Genomic DNA, 20,478 nt, shown 5'->3' on the forward strand with positions numbered 1-20,478 from the left:
TGCGTGTGTGTGTGTGTGTGTGTGTGTGTGTGTGTGTGTGTGTGTGTGTGTGTGTGTGTGTGTGTGTGTGTGTGTGTGTGTGTGTGTGTGTGTGTGTGTGTGTGTGTGTGTGTGTGTATGTGTGTGCGTGTGTGTGTGTGTGTGTGTGTAGGCTGTGTGTGCTGGGTTCAGGGAAAATTACGGATAAAACGAGGTGGGAGTTTGTCTCAGCTCTGAGTTGAATTCCGTATCAGTAAACACAAGTAATAAATGTTCTGCAACTCATCAGAGGACTCAATCAACAAGCAGGTGGAGAAGACTGGCAACCAAAACACCAAATACTGAATGGCTGTCCTCACATGGCATCGAGAGACTTCTGTCTTTCTCGAAACCCCTTCTGATTCCAGAATATTCTATAACATCACATGCAAGCACTTCTGACTGAAATGGTCCTCACTGGAGAAGACCAGGAGAAAGTGCGTCCCTCTTGTCCAAACCAGACATGTATTTTATCTCTCTCTAAACATCCCCTCAATTACACAAATCAATACAGCTTTCTTTTATCTTTCCTCTCATCTTTTTTTTCCTTCTTCTCCTTCTCCTCCTCCCCACTTCTTCATCTGAAGGTGACCTCTGTGAAATTTGTCCTCCATTTTTGGCACAATCGGGCGTAAGTGCTGGCCATTTGGCGTCGGCGCTAAGTGTGCGAAATGACTGGCCCTGTCTGTCCAAACGGGCCGTCTGCTGACAGTGTGATGATAGAAGCGCCACATCCTTGGCTGAGTAAATGCAAACTGACAAGAGATGAGGCCTTGGCGGCCAACTACAATATGGAATTGTGCCTCCGAGTAACTTATTATCTTGTCTGGGGTGGATGTTTGCGAGGAGGAGGGAATGGTGCGGCAAAAAGAGTAGACAGCAACTGTACACATCCTCACTATTCCACTCGCTTGTGAGTCAGGGGGAAATGAGAAAGACGAGAGAGAGAAAGAGAGAGAGAAAGAAAGAGCGAGTGAGTGAGCGTGATGGACTGAAGACTTTGCCCTCTTAAGCACTGCTTTTGCAGATAATGTCCATTTTTTTCTCTCCTGACAATAAATAGCGGAGGACCATTGAGGATGTTTGCGGCCGAGAGCCGGAGCGGGAGACTATTTGCGCGGGGACCACCGAAATGAGCTTTTAAAAAGGGAGGCCATTTGAGATGGGGGGGGGGGGGGTCGCTCGTATGCAGTTGCTGCCACTCCACACGACGCTTGGACCGGGCCTTCTGTCACCCCCTCACCCTAATCTCGCCTGACAAACACACACACACACACACACACACACACACACACACACACACACACACACACACACACACACCAAGCCATACTATGCCTGATCTCTACATACAAGCCTACCTGACATCTTCACTCTGTCTACATGATTTCACATTGGTGGTGATTTTCAGTCATGAATCAAATATATCTCTTTTGATGTATTATTTTGATGTATTAAACATTCCACTACTCTCATATAAGTGTCCGTCATAAACAGTATCGAGGTAAGTCGCTATCTTAACCTTAACCCACAGAAAAATACTGAGCCATTCAACTGAACCCATCACAAAGTAGCTCTCATGCTTAAACCTCTTGGTCTTAACAAATTGAAAGCCAACATGCTTGTTGTGTTTGCTTCCTGTCTCCTGGAATGACAAACTAAGAAAGTCAAAGAACACTTTGATTTCAGACTTGCTTTTGCAAAGCAAGCATAGTTTCTGTTCACTATTGGCCTCTCCATTTGCAAATGATATCTGGCAGATTCTTGCCATTCACGCACGCACACACACACACACACACACACACACTGCCCCCTTCATCTTTCATTAACATGCCGCCTCAATGCTTTCATGGTAGGGGGGAAATGAAAAGCCTATTTTAACCAGGCCATCGCCAAGGACTCACTTTTGTTGACAACTGTATAGCTGTTTGTGGGCAAATGAGATTGCGCTTGTATATCTTCTGTGGTTAGGGAAAAAAAGAACCCTGTAATGCGTGTATTAGCGGCACGCACGGCATGTTTGGGAGGAGAGCAAACCGCAAAATAATTAGAATTCCTTTATGTTCGCCTGGCCCATTGTGCGATGTAAGGCGGTCCTCGTGCTTTGGAACTCTCGGCATCTCAAGGCATTCTGGGATGCTTTCTGTACATTCAAAGTACAGAAGTACTTCTCAACCAATTATGTATCGCAAACTTCACACGGAGACTTAAGCAAGGCCTATTCTTCACCTCCAGAGTCAATTATAGCTGAATTTGTCACACATACCCACACTGCCACACACACACACCCACACACACACCCACACCCACCCACACACCCACACACACACACACACACACACAGACAAATCTGAATTTGCTGACAGGGAATACGGGAGTGAGGACATGAAAACAATGGGCACCATTTGTAACACTTTGCAGAGACAATAGACCCAGCGTGGCCGTGCTACGGGGCAGAAGCGCTCTGCAGAGGCTCAGCCAGACAGCAGCCTCCAAAAGCTGCATCAAACCAAACCACCACTCAGAACATACAGTACAGATGCTAACCACTGGTTAGTCTCCATTGCTTTGTTGTGCCTACATATTAATTTACAAGGTGGCAGGGTGCTAACAGTACAAAGATCAGGAACTCATGCAGGGAACACACTCAAACCTAACGCAACCTTTCAATTTGGATAACAACTTTGCCTAAAGGAACGATAAAAATGTAGGGCTCTTAAGTTCAAACCCAAATGATAAAATTCATGAAGATTCAGATTCAGATTCATGTGTGTCACAGTTGTGGTGTGCTGTTCTGATCTGAAGCGGCAGTCGCCGCCACAATCCCGAGCTCGTTTAGAGCGGTGTCGTGTCGTGCATGTCTCTGGGGCGCGCTAGGAGACCCCCTGTGGTGGTGCACATTATTCATGATGGCTAATCTGTGTTTTCCCTGCGTGTTTATGTAATGAGGAGGGGCTCTGCGGACCTCAGGTTACACAAGTGCAAATTAGAGTCGCTATCATCCTCTGGTGCCTGTCATGGCCTTTAATGGTCGGCATAAACACTCTAGGGAACCAAAGCCATTATGTGCGCAATTAGGGGACAATTATAGCCTTCCTTTTGGCTTGGTATGCTCAGTACACAAATGTAGAACTGCATGTGGTGGCACCTGCTTACATGAGTGCTGTGTAAGATTTATAGTGAGTATCATAAGTGTGGGTCAGGCCACCTCACTAATCTATTTCAACACACACACACACACACACACACAAACACAGAGAGAGGGAGAGAGAGAGAGAGAGTTGTACTGTACACTACAGTGACTCAAAAGCAGTCCTGTTGACTTTATTTCTCTCTGTCTGTCTTTTTCACTATTATTTTATCTATCCACTCTCTGTCTCTGCCAGTTCTATCACTTCTTTCTCTCCATTTCCACTGTTCCCTACTTCTCTCTCTCTCTTTCTCTCCCTCTCTCTCTCTCTCTCTCTCTCTCTCTTTCTACCTCTCCGTCTCTCCCTCTCTCTGATCACCTGGCTGTTCCTCTGATCTCCCCCAGGCCGTGGTGGCACGCGGCAGCCCAGGGGTGGCGTGTAGCCTTGGGCTCCCTGCGGGCACAGCTGCAGGCCTGGCCCTGCCCGCGCACCGCCTCTCTCATGGGCGCCACCAGAGGAGCACGCCGGGGCCACCTCTTTAACATTTCAATTTGTTGACAATAAATAAAATACACTTTACTGAATAAAACAGGCTATCCTGGCAATCGTGTGTTTTGGTGTTTTTCCTATACAGCATAAACTGTGAAGTTTCAACCTTTACAAAAGCAGATTGTTTTTTAATGTGATATATTAGAGGCATGTTTGGATAGATAGTCTTAAGGATGAAAGGATAGTTGTATTTATTATCAGCATCTCAGAGAAACAGAAAAGAGAGAGAGAGAGAATAGAGAGAGAAAGAGAGAGTGTGTGTGTGTGAGAGAGAGAAAGAGAGAGAATAGAGAGAGAGAGAGAGTGAGAGAGAGAGAGAGAGAGCAAGTGTGTGTCTGGGACAGGGGGCAATGAACAGAGAGTGATACACATCCACATGATGGCTTCACATCAGTCTTTTGTCTTTCAAGAAAAGAAAGAAAGAAGAAAAGAAGAAAGAAGGAATGAAAGAAAGAAAGAAAGAAAGAAAGAAAGAAAGAAAGAAAGAAAGACAGAAAGAAAGAAAGAAAGAATAGGTGGGAGGGAGCCAAACAAAGCATGATGCTTATTAAAAAAAATGGTAACCCTGGCATTTCATGAGTGTAACTGAGCTCTCTCTTTTAATGGCCCTTGCCTTGGGATATCCTTAAAAAATGCATCAGCTTGACAGCGGGAACCCTCAGACTGATCAGTGCAGTGTGGAGAGCTACAGCTCCAATCAGAGGGTCCAACCCCTTCTGGCACGAGAGAGCAACACACACAGGTGAGCACGCGCACGCGCACACACACACACACACACACACACACACACACACATACACACAATCACACACACACACACACACACACACCCTCAGAATACAAAGCAGAGACGCAGCGCTCACCCATGACACAGCAGAGATGAGCCAATAAAGCTTTACCACGAGTTCCCAGCCTCCCCGAAAAATACAACCCCCAACACCATGGTTCTCCAAATAAAGAGCAACATACATGCACACAATGCACACATACAGTAGGAAATATACACACACACACCATCACACACACAAACACGCGCACATCCCTAAACACCAGACTCTCCACTCTCACACTTACACTCTCCCTTGTTATGCTCATAAGGCTCTCATAACGTCTGTGTATGTGCCCTTGTGTGTGTGTGTGTGTGTGTGTGTATCGGGTGGTGGTGGTGGTGGTGGTGGTGCTGATGTCTGATGTATTATTTATGCCAAAACACCAACCAATGCTCTTTATTCTGCTCCTTTGTATGTCTAATGTAATTGAGTCCTGCTTCTCTGACGGCCAAAAAACAGACTACAGTGGGCTGACAGCCGCTGCGAGGCTCCTCCACACCACACCACACCTCTCCGCTCTGCCCAGCTCAGTAAGCCTCCGCTCAGGCACACACACCTGCCTACACCGGCCTCCTGTCTGGAGGAGTTCTAACTACCTAGCCCAACAATCCTTGCCAGACCTAATCGATGCCTTGCATGGGAACTGTAATTAATCACAATCCATCAGGCCACTAAAGGTCAGATGGTGGTAGATGTGTGTTGGCAAGCATGCCTCGCTCTATCTGTGTATTTCTTTACTGCATGAGGAACAGGAGAACGATGGACGCTGCCTGTTATTTATGGCTGTTCTGATGAAATGTAATAAGGTGATTTCCTCAGAGCAAATGTCAAAGGGTTACAATTGAATTCCACACTTGAATTCTGAGATGGGGTAGAAAATATAATTCATAATAAAAAAAATAATCAAACCTTGGGTTACTGTGAGACTTTGGTAAAAGTTTTCTGATTGTTTGTCACAATGCATCTGGCAGAGGAAAGCAGAGAGTTTGAGATACAGGTCAGTAAGAACAGTCTAACTTAATGGAGATGAGTTGTGAGAGCTGTTGCTATTCTCCTTTGATATATCCTTTTTAAATAAAATTTAAAAAAATCACAATTCCCTTTATTGAACGGCTTCATTAAATTCTAATAGACCTCTCATTTTTTGTTTGAAAAAGATCTGGGTAGTGTAGTAATTAAGAAACCATTAAGTGAAATCAAAGCAATTGTGTTCAGCTGAAGTGTTTCAAAGACAGAGCATAAATTCAACAAACGAAAGGACGATATAGATGAAATTTATCTTTGTACTTAATTTATCAATTATGTACAAACACCACAGAGCTTGCCATCAAAAATGTAAGCAGGATACTCTACATCAAATACATATATGAGTACACCACATAAGACAGCCCAGAGATTGCAAGTATAATGTATGTGTTTGTATGTGTGTGTGTGTGTGTGTGTGTGTGTGTGAGTGTGTGTGTGTGTGTGAGAAGTCAGGGTGAAGAGTGAGAGAATGGAACCGAGAGAGAAAGAGAGAGAGACAGCATGGGAGTGAAAGAATGAAAAAGGGTTTAGTCCTTCATACAAATGTTCTTTATGATCTCTGTCTGATCCTCAGAAGAAAAAAAAAACACTACCCCTCTGATAGATAGCAGTTGAATACAGCAAAAATGAAAACTGTTAAACAGCTGTTTGGGAAAAGCTGATTGTGAAACTCTACAGTAAAGTAATACATAATAATAATAATAATAATAATAATAATAATAATAATAATAATAATAATAATAAATTAACCCAATCAATGTAAATAAATAATTAGTTTATGTAATTTTCCATTTAAACATTAGTTTTATTTGAAATAAAAATGTAATTCAAACATTTTGTAATGATCTTTTAACAATAATAATTCTTCATCGAAATCATCTTAATCCTAATTTTTATGATTATTATTACAAAAAGCATAATAGAAGCAGACTGAATTGAAACCGGATTTTCCGTTATTTATTTTAGTTATATGCTACATAAAAACAAAACGTTCTATTTTAAGTATACTACATTATTTGCATTACTGTATGTGTGTATGAGAAAGAGAGAGAGAAAGAGAGAGAGAGAGAGAGAGAGAGACAGACAGATAGAAAGTGACAGAGAGAGAGGAAAATGATTGAGTAAGTCCCTGAGAAGGTGAGTGCTTATGCATATGCACAAACACTCCAACAGTCCATCTAAATCCTGAGAAGCTAACACACTCATAAATCCTACAACACCCATAAATCCTGCTCACAGGTGAGAGACACTGACAGACACATCTCCGTCTCTGGATCACAGAGGCACAAGCCCCGCCATTTGTCACATTTAAAAACGGCCATGGCTCTTCATACAGGCAGGCTTCAGCGCCTATGACCTGCTATCATAAATATCCCATAATATCCTTCAAGTGCCAGCCTGTCCGGGTGTGTTGTTTTTAACGATAAGTATGCAACAGCCTAGCTGGCCGAGAACTGTTTCTGATCTGGAGTTTCCACAGTGTGCAGAGGTCAGTAGCCACTGCTTTATAGAGGCAGGATCAGACACAATCACACACACACACTCACACACATGCATGCATGCACATACAAGCACACACACACAGTCTCCAGCGGGGCATGACAGAGCTCACCAGGGCACAGAGCATGCAAAGGCAAATCTAAGGGTTTTCAGTGTGTTCTCTGCTGCTGTCATCCTACAGAATACTTTATGTGATGATCACCCCTGATAATATAGCTTTGGCCTGCATCAATGCATTAATAAATGTGTCAGCAAAACATGGCTGAATTTAAATATATTATGTAAATAAGTCTGTGAAAATATTCATATTTTTACCTTTTGCTGAATTTTACAATCATTAAAATAAATATAAATTTCCCTGATCAATAAAAGGTACTACAGAAAATACATATACATATAATACCGGTAAGTATTTTATACAACAGTTCTAAAATGCTAACAACTTTTATATGGCCAAAAAACAGTAAACACTATGGTGTACGAACAAAAATAAACATAACTTAATATTCATAATTTCAAACATATGAAAACATGCCCTGCACATCTCCTGTCTAGAGCTGATTTGTTAACCCTTAAAAGAGGAAAGAAAAGGATTGTGATGCTTATTTAAATGCACAACCCATTAGTGGTAAAATATGGGTTTTGACAAACACTTTTGTATAAAGTTCCAGGACATAATACTTAAATTACAATATAATAATGATGATGATAATAATGATGATAATAATAGAAATAATAATAATAATAATAATAATAATAATAATAATAATAATAATAATAATAATAATTTTAGATCATTTTAGTATTCAAAAACACAGATATTAGCGCATTGACATGTTGTTGATCAGAGTTAGCTGAGTCTTTCCACTAAGTGTAATACCAGTGTGTGCACATTGTGTTAATGCTTCTGTGCAGAGCATCCCATCCAGCAGCATCTCCCCTCCAGTCTCACCCAACAACCATCCAGCAGCATCTCCCCTCCAGTCTCACCCAACAACCATCCAGCAGCATCTCCCCTCCAGTCTCACCCAACAACCATCCAGCAGCATCTCCCCTCCAGTCTCACCCAACAACCATCCAGCAGCATCTCTTCCCCTCAGGGGTCTCACGCCTCTACTCATTTTTGCTGGAGAGAACTAAAATGTGAAGAAATGTCACACTCCATGACAGATGAGCGTGTGTGTGTGTGTGTGTGTGTGTGTGTGTGTGTGTATGTATGCGAGTGTGAGTGTGTGTGTGTGTGTGTGTGTTTGTGTGGGTTCGTGTCTCTGTGTGTACCCTGTTGCCACTCTGCCCCAGATTCGGTCACATCTCCTTGCTTCCTGAGCGCCAACAAACACGTCTCCCCATACTGCTCCTCCAGCAGCACCAGGCAAACACGCTTATTTCACACCAGCGCTTCGCCACTCGCCAAGCCAGCGCCAGCCTCATCAGGTCTCACTGTTGCAAGCCATTATGCCAAAGACACCTAAAATAACACCTGCTTAAACATGGCTTCCACACAAGCAGGCTCAAGTAAAGCGAAACCACAACAAACCAAGCGCTTCAGGCAAAACAAAACACAAAACAAACTACACTCTGACTTAACTAACGTGCAGGAAATGCAGCTTCTATTTAGCAACTTTGCAGGCCATAAGTTCCCCTTCATGGAGGGACTCCAGGGTGCCGTAAGGCTCTGTTGATTAAACACCATGCCACTACGCGTCAGCTGGACTTTTCTAGGGTATCTAAATTAACCTTCTTTACACAGGTGTGAGAGCCACACACACAGCGGCCGCTAATCTATACACCTCACAGGCCTCCACACCTGAACTTCAGCACAGCGCTTCCATAAGTCATGACCACAATTCGCCAGACATGAACACCAACACACACACACACACATACACACAAGTACAGACAGAAACAAACACAAACATAAGAAAATATACATACACCCGCTCACACTAAAATATAAATGTGTCAGCGCAGCCTATGAAACCACTGACGCCTATTCATATCTAAATACATATACAAATATTTGAGGACAAATACAGGCAGCAAACACCATACAACTACACATACCACCTGCTCCTCTCTCACCCACACGCACACACACACACACACACACACACACACACATACACACACACACACACACACACACACACACACACACAGCCTGACTATATATCCCTCTCATGCCAGTGAAGTACTTGGTGGGATGCTGAGAGAAGGGGGTGTGTGTGCACCCATGCGGTCTACCGGTAGCAACAGAATGAGGAGACATTTTTCAAAACAGAAAACCAAAAAATAAACTCACCGTAGAGCTTGTCGTCGGCGTCGGCGGACATGAGCAGGGGCTCGTCGGTCAGGTCGCTGTCAGGGCTGCCCGGCTTGTCGTCCGCGTGGAGCTCGGAGGCGTCCATGTCGCCGCGCAGGGAGAGCAGCGGCTTGCTCAGCTGCCCTGTAATCATCGGCTCCTGGCAGGGGAGGCGCGGAGTTGGGGGAAGGTGGAGGTGGAGGAGCGGCAGCAGGAGGAGGAGCAGCCGGAGATGAAGCCCAGGTGAAGACCGCGGGAGAAAATAAAGAGATTTTTTTTTTGTTCGAAAGAAAAAGGGAGGGAAAGAAGAAGGAAAGGAGAGGAGGTTAGCTTTGGCTCGCGCTGCTAGTGTCTCTATTTCTCTCACACACTCTTTTTGCTCTCTGATTCCTGAACACACACACACACTCTCACACTCTCCTGTGCATGTGCTTGCTGGTGCTGGGTCTCTCTATCTCTCTATCTCCCTCAGCCCCCCACTCCCTCTCTCTCTCGTTCTCTCTCTCTGTGCCTTTCCACCTCTTGCTCTCCTCTATCGTTCAGTCAGTCACCCTCCCTCTCTTTCTCCTCCTCCTCCTCCTCCTCTTCTCACTCTCTCTCACTCTCCCTCTCTCTCCCACATATCGGCTGCTTCTTCGGTTGCTGGTGCCGGCAACAATCTGGCAAGAGACAGTTATGGATTGTAGGCTTCTCTGCCTTGTCTTCTGCCATTAAAGATGCACTGATGCTGTCAAAGGCCTCTTTAACACACACACACACTCTCTCTCTCACACACACACACACATATACACACACACACATATACTGAACTGTTCTCTAAAAGTGAATATTTACAAGCACACTTTGTGGTCAAGACCTAATTAAGTTAACTGACAGGATGCTTTTCACTCTAAGGATGCCATCTTAAGTGGTGTTAAAATGTTGTGCAATTTATTTATCCAATCCAGTAATTTCTTAAACGAGAATCAGTTTTAATGTCCCAATAAATTCCAGTGAAATACTATGCACGCAAAGTAATTTCTTTAACTGTGTAAAGTAACCCATTGCAGAGATTAAAATATGTATGAAATTGTCTTAATTGGCCTTTAAAATGTCTTTATATAATAGGTTATTTTATGATTAATATGATTAATAGCACGCTGAAAACTTCAGAAAACGGTATTGAATACATTCACTTACACAAACTAAACTGTCACTTTTTAAATCAGAGATGAATTAAATTGGCTTACCAAAATGTCGCTCCAATCTAAGGAAGAAAACAACACAGTGAAGGTATGTTCCAAAGACAAGGTGGGGAAAAATCACTTTCTCCTTATGTCCACAAACCAGATGAAGCAGTTAATTCATGCCAGCCTCTGATCTGTAGCCAGTTAGTGCATGCTCGCCACAAAGCCCCTGAGCCAGCCTCCACGATGGTGATGCATTGACAAAGCTACTGCAGGTTCAAGCCCGAGGTTGCCTCTGGAGACTCTCACAGAAGATGTCACCTCCACTCTCTCCCTCTCTCTCTCTCTCTCTCCACACACACACACACACACACTCGTACACACAGGCAGTGCTTACCCCTCCCTCCTGCTGCGAGGCACACACAAACAATAGCAGACGCGTGGGGAGGGTAACCCCCCCCCCCTTCCTCCCTCCAAACCCCCATCTCCTCCTCCACTCCTTTATGTGCAGAGAAGTTTCTGCCCAAATGGGTTTCAAAAGGGGACAGGTGATCAGTTTGTGTGCAGTCAGAACCGAGTACAAAGCTAATGTGCATGTGTGCATGTGCTTGCGTGTCTCTGTGTGTGTGTGTGTGTGTGTGTGTGTGTGTGTGTGTGTGTGTGTGTGTGTGTGTGTGTGTGTGTGTGTATGTGTATGTGTGTATCTCTGAGGGGGGTCAACTTTTCTTTTGATGCCCTATGCTGCCACCATCAACCCCCACCCTCCTACACTCTGGGTGGTCGATGCTGGAGTGCCCAAGTACACCGCCCCCCCCCCTTCCCCTAAACTAATGCGCTCGTCAGCACAGCTGGAGAGAGTTTGATATGACACGTTATAATCTATGAAAATGTTGATCAATAGAAATAGTTTAAGCTGTCATTGGGAAAGCGCGGCAGGCTGGTCAATACTCATATCCCCGGCAACAATGTCGCTTGTCATCAGGGCCCTCTCCCTCTCGCTCCCTCTCTCCGCCCAAGCACTTAAGTACAGGCAACTCTGCACATCAATGCGCCGCTGTCTGCTCCACGGGGTAAACACATGAGGTAAACACCCCTAGACACACACACACACACACACAGACAGACCTATCCACACTCTTCCACTCTGCATGTGTTTAAAGGCAGAAGCTGCACCCCTCCTCCACTCCCTCGCTCTCTCTCCCTCTCTTCCTCCTCTCCACTCATCCACTCTCCCCTCTGAGTTGCCTGATAGGTCCACTGGAGGGCAAAATTAATACCTAATTGAATCGTGCAGTCATCAAAATAATCAATACTTTTTTATTATTTATTCTTTACAGTCTGTTGACTGGTTGAAAGCTCAACGGGGCCTGGGGCTCACACCCCCACCCCCACCGCCACCCCAACACCCCACCCAACCCCACCCCACCCAACCTACCAACAACCCTCCAAAAAGAAACACTGAATTCTAAAAAGAAAAGAAAAAAAATTGACTGTGTAATTTTCTCATCATCCCTGTTTGCACTTGCGCTGGACACACAATAAAATCGAGGAAATGAAAACACAGAGAGGACAGAGAGGTAAGAAAGGAAGACCGAAAGAGGGCAAGAATGCATTCCACATGTTTCCTTTGGAATCTTTCTCTTTCTTTGGCCCCCTTCATTGTTCTTTCTTATCTGTTTTCACGGCGAGGTTTCGTCATGTGCGACGGATGGCAGGTCTCAAGCTGGCAATTCCCCCACACGTGTCGACCGCTCGGAAGCAGATCGCTAATCTCTCGCCTGTGGTCCTTAGAGGTGCAACAGTGCTGCTTTCTCTCTCTCTCTTCTTCTTCTTCTTCTTCTTTCTTTCTCTTTCTCACTCACTTGCTCCGTCTAGGTCCTCTTTCCACTTCTGACACAGTTAATTACGTTAATGAAAAAGGGCACATTTTCTGATCCCAATGTGGGCGGGGGACTAAGTCAGTGTGTGTGTGTGTGTGTGTGTGTGTGTGTGTGTGTGTGTGTGTGTGTGTGTGTGTGTGTGTGTGTGTATGTGTGTGTGTGTATGTTTGTGAGAGAGAGCGATAGAGATAGAGAGAGAGGGATAGGGAGAGACGAATAGAAAAAGAGAGAAAGAGAGAGAGAGGGAAAGAGAGAGAGAGGGAGGAAGAGAGAGAGAGACAGAGACATAGAGAGGGAGAAGGGGAGGGGTAATGGGATTGCCTTACTCCCTTCGGCCACAGATGAGAAAGAACAGGGAAAAGCACTCGACCGCTGACCCCCACCCTCCGTGACCCGTCCCCCTGCTCTCACCCCCTGCCGACGGGTAGATGTGACCCCTCTGCGCCCACTCATCAGATATCCATGCTAATTGCTAATGGCCTTAGCCGAGGGGGCTTAGCTGTCCCTCAGGGCCAGAGAGGGGCCCTCTTGTCCTGGATGCAGCATGTCTGTCTGCTCCTCACTCTCCTCTTCCTGCGTGGACGTCTGGTCAGTGCAGTTATCTGTAATCTCTTTTATTCCCCTTTTATCCCTTTAGCGCCCCATCTTTGTTATATCTCCACCAGCTGCAACCTCACTAACGTGGCATCAAAATACAGATGTTTACATTAACTTCAACTTCATAAAGAATACAGAGCTAATAACATTGGGAATTTTACTACTACTACTACTGCTGCTAATAATAACAATATTATTATTATTATTATTATTTTTATATTATTATGTGAATGATTTGTGTGCTGTGATACATATAGAATTAAATAGTAAAACAACTCAATCTTTCTAATTCAGTTGTCTAGTATACATTTCATATGTGTTTGATTAATTTGTAAAGGATTTCTAAACCTTTACAATTCGTTTGATAAAATATTGCATCACTGACTTATAATAGAGACACATTTAAGCAGCTCATGAAGTGCATTAAACATCTGACTAATAACATCCACCAAAAAAATTCACATCACATTACTCTCTCTGTGTGTGGTCATGTTCTGTACCATGGCAGTGGCCGGGGGGGTTGGGGTACTCAGGGACGTGACGGTGTGAGTGGCAGACAGGGCACAAGTCACCACAGGGGAGCAGCACGCTGGACAGACTCTTATTCAGACCCCAGAGAGACCCCAGCACAGTCGGGGAACAGCACTTCAATTCTGAAACCTTGCTCAATCTGCACACACTGGAGCCATGCCTTTAGGTGCTTTTATTTGTTTCAGTACAAAGACATCATTAGTTTTTTTTGTAATCATAATCATGTTGTTGTTGTTTTTGGAGAGATGTAGTTGTAGTAACAGTAGCAATTGCAATAATAGTGTTTTTGCTGCTGATGATCATCAACATAGTTTTGATCTGATTACCAATGATATAAAAAAATATATTTTGATAGTCATTTTACAGGAATCTTTGTCCTATTTTTATCAGATTTACACTAAATACTATGTGAGGTGTAGCAACAGTAGGTAGGAATAGTGTATGTGTAGCAATCTGTACGCTAGTGTCAGTGTGCAATAGTAACAGGAGACTGATTCTTCTGAATGGGTCTTATGGCTGACTGTAGTGTGCTGTACAGGCTAACCAGAGCTGCTAACTCATCTGACTACAGAAGAATCACTGATGCGTCCCCCCTGGAGAGAGAGATGCATACTCCTTTTCCCTTGCTAGCAAAATAAAATAAAAATAAAAACCTAGAGCACATTTATTTAGTGTAGTGTATACTGTATGGTTTAATAAGAATGCCAAACAATATAATTTTATATTTTGTTAAAACCTCAGGCTTGGGCTAATTATATTCATCCAACACACAGTTGGTTTATATCGGTTCACATATTTCCACAATATCTGAGGAATTCAAACAATATGTCTGGTTTTATATCAGAAAATTTGACCAATAAAACTGCATAGATAATACAAAATATTAACTGCAATTATAACCACGGTTTCCCCCTCCACCCCTAAAAAGCCATGCCAAAGGAAAACACCACCACGAGAGATCAGTGGACATTAAAAGAAAGATGTTATTGCCCCTTGACTACAAAATCCGTGTCTAGAAGGGGAAAAAGAAATCTCTTTGAAGCTTGAGACTATAAGACCCAGCAGGGCCACCTCAGATAAATATAAAAAAGCCATTGATTGCTCAGAGGAGTGTTTTGGGATTTTTTTGTCCATCGATCCCCAGACTGACCTTCTGAAGCATCAAAGCTTTCTGTGGGCTAATCTGGTCCCCTGTATTAAGGCACCAGCAAAACGATATAAAGGAGGAGATGGAGAGAGTCAGATGGAATGAGGAAGATATAGAGAGAGAGATGGAGAGAGAGATAGGGGAAAGAATGTCAGTGAGGGACGAGAGAGAATGAGAGATTATCTGACATGGGGTGGGAATAGCACTTACAGTGTATCGAAAAATAAATCTGTAGAGGGGCAGACATGGAGAGAAAGCGTGAAAAACAGAAGGAAGAGAGAGAGACAGGGGAGAGGAGACCAAGAGGTGAAAGACAGCGTAAGAAAAATATATATTTTTTCTTGCACATGTTGGAATGAAGGGTGCCAGGAGAAAGAAAGAGGGCTCTGGACACTTCCTCCTCCCTGGACCTTGTTGTGGTCGTGCGTCAGTGCAGAGCGTTGTCTCGTGATTGGCTCCGGGGTGAGACGAGTCAGGACGGCTTGTCTGCCATCTGACACTGACAAATAGTTTTTAATACCGCCTGGCCTGGACCTGCCTGGGCCCGCACTCACGCTCACACTCGCACGGCATGGCAGGTGTCAGCTAACACTCGGACACTTCTGGATTATTGATTAGCGATACAGCGAACGCTCGGCCTCTTGACTCGTCCAGGAACTGAAAAAGCAAGCGCGTCCTCAGCTGTGCCACATTAAAAAAGACAAGATAAGCCAATCCATAATGCATAGATTACATATTCCTCTTCAGAGAGGTCAGCTTTCCGTAGTCCTGGAGATCGTGGGTGAATCTGAGCAGCCTCTAGGTTCTCTGACCAGGCTGTCAGGGAAAAAAAGCAGCCAACAAAGGTCCAGTGGAGAGTTTTACACTCAAACACATTGTGTTCATAAATCACCATACTCTGCCATTTCCTGCCTGGAGGAATGATGCATGGTGTGGAGTCTGACTGGCCACGCTGAGGTAGACTAGCGGCAGCTGCATGGTCCATATTAGCTCCGCTGCCCGGTATAATTGATCAAATCAAGGCGGGGGACCTTAATATTGCCTCTGAAGTAATCCAGTTGCCAAGTCTGACAGGGCTCAGGATTTTTTCCACTAGCCTTTCTTGTAATGGGAATCCATTATTCTTAGTAGTTTCATTGTGTGAGGGGGGGGGGGGGGGCATAGCCCACATTCTTTATGGTGAAACAGAAAAGTAAAAAATGTTTGCTGTGCTACCATTGTAGAACAGCTTTGTAGGGCTTGATACCAACACCTGACTAGCTTCCATGTCCAGGGGTTGAGGGGTTTAGAGGGTGGTTATACATCTATTATGACTGGTGAAGGTAGACACTGAGATTAGTGGTGCCAAGTGCTGAGGAACGGACCACAGACAAAAAGGGTCTGTGACTCAAAAACGTGTTCTGTGGGGCAGTATGGTCAAAATATTGTACACAGGGGGGAAATCTGTTGTTCACACTGTTGTACTCTCCAGAACGTGTAAATGATTGATGATAAACGAGTGTATGCGGTGGGACAAAACACATCAGACCCATGGTGGTGATAGCATCTCTGCTTTTGACAGTTGGAACATTCCAGTTTTGTGTAAAAACACTTAAATATGCAGTCTTAAATAATTTAATTTACTGTGTTGTTAGTTCAACAATCTGGGTTAAGTTGACTAGTCTGGTTTCTAAAAGGAAATCCACAATGCATTGAAGCAGCTGTCCCACACCTAGCTTTAGTCCCACAACTCCAATTCTGACAATGACAGTATGGATAACTCTGTTGAAAAATCAATACTGCAGTCTATAAAACAGGCCTGATGTTCAAATGAGAGAGCCTATTGTAAAATGAGCTGAGGAGGAGTTAGAGAGGAGGAGAAACAGGGGTGATAGAGAAGACAAAACGCATGAAGGGAACCATTTCTTCTCAGCTTTGTGTAATTCATAAGGAGGCTCTTCAACAGACAGTGTTTCTTTTCCCTTTCACACACAGTCCGCTCTGCTTCCTCCAGGGACCACAAATGGTAAGTATATGCACACACACACACACACACACACACACACACACACACACACACGCACACCATACTACCACTGAAGGTGTGAAAATCTGATTTCCCAAAAAGGCTCAGTAATTCTCCACAAAGGGAGAGACCCGATCGATAAATCATTGCTAAGTAGATTGTAAAGAAAAAAAATATATATCTCGAGTCGAGCCTGGCAACAATGCATTACGAAATCTCCAAAAGATGGAGGGAGAAGGAGTGAGAGAGGAAGGAGGGAGGAAGGGCTCAATCACTGTAAACCAGTGGACTCTCATCCCTTTAGCACCCAGTCTGACTAACGCCACATTGTGGACAGCAGCAGAGAGGTCTGCTATAAACACCACAGCGCCCGTGGGGGCAAGCGGGAGCAGAGCAGGGGGATGACTGTCAACGTCCCTCCTCATCACTGACATGGTCTGGGCCCGAAGTGACACAAACGGCCCTCTAGGTCAGACACTAAGAGAGAAAGATGGAATGGGGAGACGGGGAGAGAGGGGGAGAGGGGGGGGGGCAGTAGGATCTTTTGTATTAATATACTAAAACTGATTGGACACAAAATTGGACAGTCTCATCCAAGCCCTGGGGAGATTTAAAGATTTGGCTTTTAATTGTATGACATATCCTTAAAGTGCTGACATCTCCACCCCTAATTTGCCTGTCTTGGCATATTTAACAGCAAGCCACTGAATGATTGGGACTTCTTTAAATGATTCACTTCATTGGTTTTTACAAGCTGTGGTCATTAAGTGTGTAATATATCCTAATTGCCATAGGGGGCTATGGGCCAGTGATTCTAGCTGGAGGTGGTGGTGATGTTGAGAGGCCCTAATTACAGGGAAGGTGTGTGGCAGGAAAAATAAGACATTGTCCTCCACTGTGCAGGGGCAATTAATTTTATTATCAGGCTAATGCTGTGTAAAAAATAATAATTAATAGAAATATTATGTTTTTCCCCCCTTCCATGATTCAAACAAATTACATGCCCTTAGACACATCTATTTATACAAGCTTTGCATGTGATTTATGCCTCACTTAATGAACTCAAAATTGCTTGGGTGAACGAATACAGAGAGCATATCATTAGCTGAGGCCAAAGCCCAATAGGCCACAGCCTGAGTGTGGCATGATGTGATGTGCTTCAGAAAGAAAACACTAGTTTCCACACAGAGACCAATGGTCCATTTCAGTGTACATCTTCATAGAACTGCTCGAGATATTTACGATGACCTTTGAAAAAAACTACTACTACATGTAAACAAAGTGAAATGTAGTGAAATGTTTTTTTTTTTTTTTAAATAGTTTAATGAACTTTCTGTGACTGGCTCATTATTATTGGGCCGATATTACACTGTCATATAACACCGTCTGCATAACTAAAATAAATTGTTTGTAGTCCCTCACATCTATCTACAAGTGTCTGTATGTCCTGAACATAAAAATGTGGAGCAGACGATGTCCAAAAACCATTCGACCACAATACCCTTTGCTAACACTATGCTGTATATAACTCCCTCAGAACATATACTCATTTCCAAAGAGTGGTTAGCTTTAAAAAATGGCAAAGCCCTGTAACACATGTGCAGCGGGAGACTGCTGTCACAGCCAGCCGAGCTTTGACAAGCATACCTGTGGACGCCTGTGGATCCCAGGTCTCTCTGCCATTCCCGACACATCGGCATGGAGTATCGACCACCCTGGAATTGCTTGGATCCGAGGTAAATGTGTTGATTGTCTCCCAGCAGGCCGTGCTTCTACCTGCACTGTGGGGAGAAGGCAAGTGATGAGAGGGTCACGAGTGGCCATCGACCCCCCTCCCATTCAAAACAAAACCTCCCTTCACACGCCCCCTACCTGAGGCAGGACGGGGCTACAAGGCAACATCGATCTGGGGAACTGAGGCTGGAGGCTAGGAGGAGGGGGTTTTGAGCTGGCAGCAAGGCAAAGTGAGGCAGAATAGGACATGGTAGAATTCACCAAGGCACTCTCTCTCTCTCTCTCTCTCTCTCTCCATCTCTCTGTCTCTCTCACCCGGGATCACAGTGGACATCACGCAAGGGTCCTTGGAGGGAGAGCACCAGAGTCACACCCCGGGTGATGAGAACGGCTCCACAGACACACATGGGACAAATCTGGACCTTGCGACTGCCTAATAGCTTGGAGATATCAGATCAGCCGAGGCTTATTACATACTTTTTCTCCACCTTTGCAAATAAAACATTCTTATCAGGAAATAAAACCTGAAATATCTTTGTTTTATAAGCAATCTATGCATATCTATGGCTATTTAACCACAAAATCACATTTAATCTAGCAAGACGAACACCACATTTTTTAAGGGGAACAATACTTCAGCATTATGAAAGCAGAACGTCAGACAGAAGGGAAGGGGAGAGGGAGATGTCCTAATCCCTATACTGCTGACATATTAATAAATCATAGACTGATGCGACGCTCGAGCTGAAAGTGACAAAAGCTGGCTTTCGGTGCGCCAGAGAGAGAGAGGGGCCGCGGGGGGCTGCGGCAGGAAGATGGAGGTGTGTGTCAGCTGCCGCATCACAACATCCGCCGCCATGCGCTTCGTAAAGGTCACTTCCTAAAGAGGACAACTATCCACTCCTGTCCCCGGCCCAGTGGCGACGGGGCCTGGTCCTGTGAGAGATGACAGCAGCCATACAGGACATAATGGAGTGGAGGACAGTATGTACATATGCAGCGCAGTCATGACATAGCACAACATAATAGAGAATGCAGTGGAGGTGTTGTGGTGATAGCACACAAGGATACAGGATGAGGTCAAGATGGGAGATCGGTTTGCTGAGGCTGAAGTGTGAATGTCAAGCCATACAGTACAAGAACATTCATTTAAAGATGAACTACTAGCTGCCATAAAAAATATTACTTAAAGGAAAAGATTAATTTAGTATTTGGCAGATTGGTATGTGGATATCCTGCAACAGATGTAACACCTCTATTATAACTAGGGATGCACAATATTATCAGTACGACATTGGTATCGGCAGATAACAGCTTAAGAATTGTATCATCAGCATCGGCTCATATCAACATTTCTGCAGATATTCCTGGTAGAATCGGCAAGTCTATAATAGGCACAACCTACTTGGGTTTTAGAGGAAGTATCATACAAATCATATAAAATAAAAAAAAATATTAAATAATTTTTTATTTGAAAGTGCCATGTATTAATGTATTGTGCCATCACATTGCAATGACAAAGTTTAGGAATGGGAATGGATGTTTTATGCCTGTATCTGCAATCTGCATCAACTAGGTTAGGCAACCACAATACGCGTTTAATTCGAGTGCAGGGCAGACCCTTAAAGGATATAAAAAGATGTGTATTGGTATCAGCATCGCCAACATGACTTTGGAAATATTGGGATATTGAATATCGACAAAAATCCAATATCATGCATCCCTAGTTAGAACAGTTGCTGTTAACTAATGTTTCATTTTTACAATATCTCACAGTTTTCAAATCCTTTTAAAATATTGCACTGAAGGTAAACACTTCTAAAATACTGCTCTATATTTCTGATTCGTTATAAATCCTGCATTTCTCTGGTCAAAATGGCTACCATTAGCCTACCTTGGGACACCTTGGATGTTAAGATGGTGTTTTGAAATGAAATGAACAGGACATTAATCCTCAATAATTCACCGACTGCCTGCAGGCATATTGATGGTAGCCAATGAGGCGATAAGCAGTGAAATACCACAGCGCTCCTCATCAATTATTAGATAGTTATCCTTAGTG

The 20,478-nt window shown here is 44.0% G+C and overlaps 1 protein-coding gene across 1 annotated transcript in view; it reads right to left on the bottom strand.

Annotated features, from left to right (window-relative positions):
- Positions 1 to 9,510, bottom strand: part of pou6f2 (POU class 6 homeobox 2) — a 90,360-nt gene extending 80,850 nt beyond the window's left edge. Inside the window, exon 1 of the mRNA XM_076291172.1 lies at positions 9,357 to 9,510. Within this exon, the coding sequence (XP_076147287.1) occupies positions 9,357 to 9,510 (154 nt within the window). The remainder of the gene's footprint in view (positions 1 to 9,356) is intronic.
- Between the last annotated feature and the right edge of the window lie 10,968 nt (positions 9,511 to 20,478).

The sequence above is a fragment of the Alosa pseudoharengus genome, unplaced genomic scaffold, assembly GCF_046254945.1.
Source record: "Alosa pseudoharengus isolate Yale_2024_CS ecotype anadromous, Long Island Sound unplaced genomic scaffold, YU_APseudo_1.1 YU_APseudo_1.1_scf_18, whole genome shotgun sequence".
NCBI lineage: Eukaryota > Metazoa > Chordata > Actinopteri > Clupeiformes > Clupeidae > Alosa > Alosa pseudoharengus.